This window comes from Zootoca vivipara, chromosome 6 (assembly GCF_963506605.1).
Source record: "Zootoca vivipara chromosome 6, rZooViv1.1, whole genome shotgun sequence".
Classification (NCBI taxonomy): Eukaryota; Metazoa; Chordata; class Lepidosauria; order Squamata; family Lacertidae; genus Zootoca; species Zootoca vivipara.
This window is the reverse complement of record NC_083281.1, coordinates 16,018,668-16,024,492: the sequence shown is the minus strand read 5'-3', so window position 1 is coordinate 16,024,492 and position 5,825 is coordinate 16,018,668. Positions and strand designations below refer to the sequence as shown.

The 5,825-nt window shown below is 48.1% G+C and overlaps 1 protein-coding gene across 2 annotated transcripts in view; it reads right to left on the bottom strand.

The window, feature by feature from the left end:
* Positions 1-2,483: 2,483 nt before the first annotated feature.
* The window catches only part of PPP1R13L (protein phosphatase 1 regulatory subunit 13 like), a 39,770-nt gene continuing 36,428 nt past the window's right edge, over positions 2,484-5,825 (bottom strand). Inside the window, exon 12 of one of the 2 annotated variants that reach the window (XM_060275485.1) lies at positions 2,484-5,524. In XM_060275485.1, the coding sequence (XP_060131468.1) occupies positions 5,486-5,524 (39 nt within the window). In that variant the 3' untranslated portion in view covers positions 2,484-5,485. The remainder of the gene's footprint in view (positions 5,525-5,825) is intronic. The other variant, XM_035117668.2, reaches the window with a different exon arrangement.

The following is a 5,825-nucleotide window of genomic DNA, read 5'->3' as shown; positions in this document are numbered from 1 at the left end:
CGCTGCGCTCTATTGGTCAGAAGGACTCGTCGGGTCGCGCTTCTGGTTGGCATGAATAAAGCTCCGCCCCACATTTAAGCGAGCATTTACCCTCCTCGGCTGCACTGTGAAAAGGCATCGTAAGCCGCTCGAGAGCTAATCGTACGTAGCTCTTGAAGGCTGAAGTAGTAGAGCCCAGAAATAGGGATGGCCTTGAGGAGGGATGCGAAAGCACCACTTATAATTCATGGCTAAAAACCATGAATAATAAAGCTAGTTAGTTACTAGTTTGCTTGCTTGCTTATTTGATGGATGGGTGGGTGGATTGCATTTATAGTGTCCCACCTTTCCTGCAAGATTCTCTTCCTCCCCATTTTATCCTCGCACAACAGCCCTGTGAAGTAGAATAAAAAAAATTCCTTCAGTAGCACCTTAAAGACCAACTAAGTTTATATTTTGGTATGAGATTTCGTGTGCATGCACACTTCTTCAGATACCAGATATCTGAAGAAGTGTGCATGCAGGTATATGAAGAAGTGTGCATGCACACGAAAGCTCATACCAAAATATAAACTTAGTTGGTCTTTAAGGTGCTACTGAAGGAATTTTTTTATTTTGCTTCGACTCAGACCAACACGGCTACCTACCTGTACCTGTGAAGTAGGTTAGGCTTGAGGCTGGGCAGGGTGCAACTGCTCCTTTTCCCTTATGGGGTATCCAAGAGCCCGTATAGAGTCCTTAAGTGGGTTCCCTATCGGTAGGAGAGAGGCCAACCAGACAATATTGAGAAGCAAAGCAGCTAGTAAGCCTGATCTTTATTAAACTTAGGGTTGCCAGACTCAATAGTGGACAGGACTTCTGTGCCTTTAATTGCCCTGCTCTCTTTTGAGTCTGGAAACCTTAAAGAGAAACCAGCAGACCCTTTGTTTAATTTCCAAGCAAAGGGTCTGCTGGAGAGAGCAGGGCAATTAAAGGCACAGAAGTCCTGTCCACTATTGAGTTTGGCAACCCTAATTAAACTGCTGCAACAGGGTCCTCACTCACCACATGCGGGAGGGAGGAGGAACCCTGAAAAATGGTGTGCAAGCTCTTATATAGACTTTTGAAATTGTCACCCTGTAGCTCAAGGCCAAACCCCAATACATCATACATACCGTACATCATAGAAGGGGCGGTCTACAGCAGAAATCTTGTCTGCCAGGATACCTATTAATGGTCACTGGTTGCTTTTACCTGGGCATCCTGGCCATTCTTTTGTGATGGTAAATACTCAGTTCCGGAATCCAGGTCACAAGCTCACTCTATTCATACACAGTAACCCCTTAAGACAGGATTTGTGAGCAAAGAGACAATGGGGAAGCTTTCCCATTTCCTTCCTCCTTGCAGAGAAATATTTGAGATCAGTTTGGGAGATTCAAAATGGCTTCACGGTTCTATACTATTTCAGACACGTGGTTTATATACTTATGTACCTGTTTGCCTTGTACATTTGTTGTTATTTAGTCGTTTAGTCGTCTCCGACTCTTCGTGATCTTATGGACCAGAGCACGCCTTGTACATTTATGAACATTTTGAGACCTTAAATTCTTATAACATGGAGAATGGCAATAAGGACATAGGAAGAGGCTGCCAACTGGATCACACTGTTGGCCCATTTAGTCCAGCATCTCCTTCTCACAGTGGCCAAACAGATGCCTCAAAGAGAAGCCCAAAAGCAGGGCCTGAGCATAGCAAGAGTGGGGTATAAATCAATATGCAATAATAATTTCCCCAGTTTTTTCCCCCAGGCCTCCACGCCTTTAATTTATACAGACCCATTTGTGGATGTGGTGCTTTGCGAAATTGCGAATAACCGGTTTGGCAAACCTGTAGCCCAAGGGGGCTTGCAAGCTCAAACTAGACCCAGGGAACCAAAGAAGGAAAGGCCTGGGAAGGGAGGGGTAAAGGATAAAAAGATTTCCCAACCACAGACTCTCAGAATGAGCACCTCCAGCAGCAACAGGCCCCTGCAATCCTCAGTAGGGCTGTGGGTTTCTGGTCTGGCTCCAGTGACACACGCCTTAGTCATCCCATTTGGACTACTGCAATGTGCTTTCCTTGGGGCTTTCCTTTGAAAAGTGCGCAGGAATTTCAACTGGCCCAAAGAGCTTCAGCCACATTGCTGGTTATAGGGAGCATCGGAGAGAGACCGGAATAGTTAAATGGTTCAATTAAGTTGTCTTGAAGAGAAACTGCTAAGTGGAAAGAAAACGAGGCCATATTTGACGGGTTTGAAAAGGAGTGGGCAATGTTTCAGGAGATGGAAATCTGCTGTATTTCAAGGTGAATTGCAGGTCATAGCTGATGGTGTCATAGAATCATAGAGTTGGAAGAGACCACAAGGGCCATCCAGTCCAACCCCCTGCCAAGCAGGAAATACCATCAAAGCATTCTTGACATATGGCTGTCAAGCCTCTGCTTAAAGACCTCCAAAGAAGGAGACTCCACCACACTCCTTGGTAGCAAATTCCACTGCCGAACAGCTCTTAGGAACAAGGAAGTGTCAATTAGGTTAGGAACAAGGGGAACTAATTGTGCATGTTTCTGTCTAACCTGAAACTGTTAAAGGCAGAGAGCTTCCATTAGGGCCAAAAGAGAATCGTAAATCAGCCGGGGTGTGTGCACGAAATCCACCCTCCTTCTCCCTACCCCAATACCTTCACAACTCAGCAGAGGCACTTGACCGATAAATGGAAGCAACGCATCAATGATCCAGTTAGTCCACATTTATTATCATTTTTTAAAACATACTTTTTAGATATAAGCAATTACAAATACATCATCAACAGCAAAGTAATTCCCCTCGCCAAAGAGTGTGGCTCCAGTTTTATGCCTAATACAATATCCATTACACGCTACAGGTGCAAAAACAGTAAGCGAGTGTTATTCTATAGCATCCCTGTGCATTTTTGGAGGGCAGAATCGATGCTCGGTTGATTGTACGTAGTGAATGTTGCATGTTGCATTAAAAGGAGTGCCTTTTCCCCATTTGAGGTTCTCGTAGCAAAGTTCCAAATCTATGTGATCCAGTTTTCAGATCCTAGATAAGAGAGTTTAGTACCTGGGATATTTCCAATGATTCCAATTCTGCCTTTTTCCCCCTTAGGCAGCTTACAGTAAACTATTTTGCTTTGTGTGCATTTCTGTTTTGTTTCAAGCTCCCGTAGTAGTATTTCTTGTAGTAATTTGAGTGTTAATGTTACTTTTCTCCTTTACAACGCCACATTTTTTCCTAATACAGATTCCATGGACAAAAGCTTTAAACGTGTCCCAGATTATTGCTAGGGTCTGCTCTCCCATTTAATGAAAAAGGTATGGAATCTCCTTGAGGAGTTTTTCCTTTGTGGTTTTACTTTCTTTTTGTTATCCAGTTTCCCGTGGGTCATGTTGAAAAATTGTCTTGACAGGGGCAAGATCAATGGACCCCATCAGACCTATCTCCAAGAGAGGCCCATCCCTCAGACATATTCAATTGTCTGGCCTTGCATGACTTTTATTTCTAGGAGACGTGTGGGGAACTCCTGAGATCAGGGTTAGCTATTCAACAAGAATCGAAAGAATATATTCACAAAATATTAAACAGAGGCGTCCTGAAAGAAGGATTACGAAGGGTCTGTGTTGGAGCAGTCCAATTTTTAATAGTTACTCTGTGTTCTTCCAGCTAGTGTTCTTGATAGAAGCACAAACCCAAAATTCTCCCCCTGCAATCCTTCCTGCAAATAGAGGAATCTTTTTGCAGCAGTTGCATGGAGGGGCCCATGGCTGGGCTGGGGGTGTAACCTTCCAAGGCTAATATGCAAGGGATACAGAACACTGGCTTCATATCTGTTAACCCAGCACCCACCACCAAGTACATGATCCTTTTCATTCACTTTAAAATGCCACCCCTGGCTGCAGTTTGAGCGATCTGCTCGGCTACAGGTGATTGGTGGAGGGGCTCGTCTCTCTTATGGCGGCTGGCCGGCCTTGGCGGAATAACAGCCCACAAAATAAGGTAGGGAGGACGTGGATCACCTTGTCCAAGGAGGAGGAGTGTCAGGTGTGACAGGAAGACTTTAGGAGTGGGAAAAGGCAGAGCAAAACAGAGCTGCTGCAATTGAGCCGGGGATTCCTCCGCAGTCTGAAGGGAGGCAGCCCAGCTCTGGAGCAGAGACCATGCTTGACATGCAGAAAGTCTTGGGTTCAAACCGGGGCCTTTCCAGCTAGGAAGATCAGGGAGCTAGCAGCAGGGAAGGCGTCTCTCTGCCAGAGAGCCTGCTGCCAGTCAGTGCAGGCCACATTGGGCTAGATGGAGCTGTGTTAGAAGGCAACACCCCCTTGGCGAGGCAAACTCACCAAGGCACAAGCTCCCTCGTGGCTCCCATTTGTGCAAAAGCCAAAAGAGCAGAAAGAGGCAGAAAGCAGTGGGTTTTGCCCAGGCCACGGTCCCGTCCTGCGGAGCCCTCCTCCTGGCCAGGGAGGGAGCTCTCCTCTCGAGGTTCCCGTTGAAACTGTGAGTCCCAGGGAAGCGAGGTCCTCTTCTCTCACGTCTCCAGTTGCAATGCTGGGACAGGGAGCCAGAGATTCGTGGAGGGAGAACTGCAGCTGAGCAGTGGCCATAGAAATGAGAGGGGGAAGCAGTTGCCATTGCTCAAGTTCTCACGCCGAATTCCAAAGGAGGCTGTTGGCGACATGGCCAGGGCTGGGAGCGGAGAGGCCAGCTGGTGGATGTGTCCAGAGAGGCAAGGAAGCCAGGGCTGTTCCAGCAGGGGATGGAGAGGGGGTCAGTGTAGGAGCTGGGAGGGAAGGGGGCAATCTCTTTGAGAGGCAAGGCTGGAGCAGGAGCAAAAAAGGGGGGGCTGTGGGTAGATTTATGGGAAGGATTCCACCAGAGGTGCGCTACGTACCTCTTGGGCAAATCAATTAGTCACCCAGATTCTGCATTTTTGTTTGGATGAAAGGGACAAAAACCTTCCAGGAGCTGGAGCCAGAATCCCAAGTGGTGGGGACTCTGCTTCCTTGGAGGTTGACATTCCCATCTGCCAGGGATTCCTCAGCTGAGGTTCCTGCGTTGCAGGGGGTTGGGCTAGATGGCCCTTGGGATCCCTTTCAACACTACAATTCTATGCAAAATAATAATAAAAAATTGCTATCACCCTTCCTAGCGTTGGGCAGGTCCTTAACGGAAGCAGGAGGAGAGGAAGGCAGATAGTAAAAAAAAAAAAAGCCAGGTCAGACCCTCTCCTTTTAGGCATGCTTTTCCAAACACACACACACAGACAGCGAGAGAGCCAAGGAGTTGCCCAGCTTTGCGTGTCTCTCCCTTCCCTCCACCATTATAGTGCATCCGAGGATGCCAGACAGCCACCCTCCTCGGGTAGGCGAGGCGATGCATCCGCACAGCGAAGCTGTTCTCCAGGATCCTGTCCAGGCACATTCCTCAGGTTCCTCCTGGGATGGCAGCGACGGGGGTCCTCCCTCTGAAACGTCACACCTTCCTCTGCTGCGGCCTCACCCTGGGGAAGAGCTGCGGAAGAGAGAGAAGCACAGGTCGGTTGCGTACTTTGGAACGGAACAGCCCAGCAAGGCAGAGAAACCAGCCCACCAGTCTGGATCCTCGCGCCCGCAGGAAGCTCATCGCTGGTTAACAACGTAAGCAGAGGCTCGTTGGGTGCCGGGTGCTTTTACGCGGCAGCTAAACTGGTGACTGGGAGTGACCGCCGAGACCATATAACACCGGTCCTGAGAGATCTGCATTGGCTCCCAGGACGCTTCCGAGCACAATTCAAAGTGTTGGTGCTGACCTTGAAAGCCCTAAACGGCCTCAA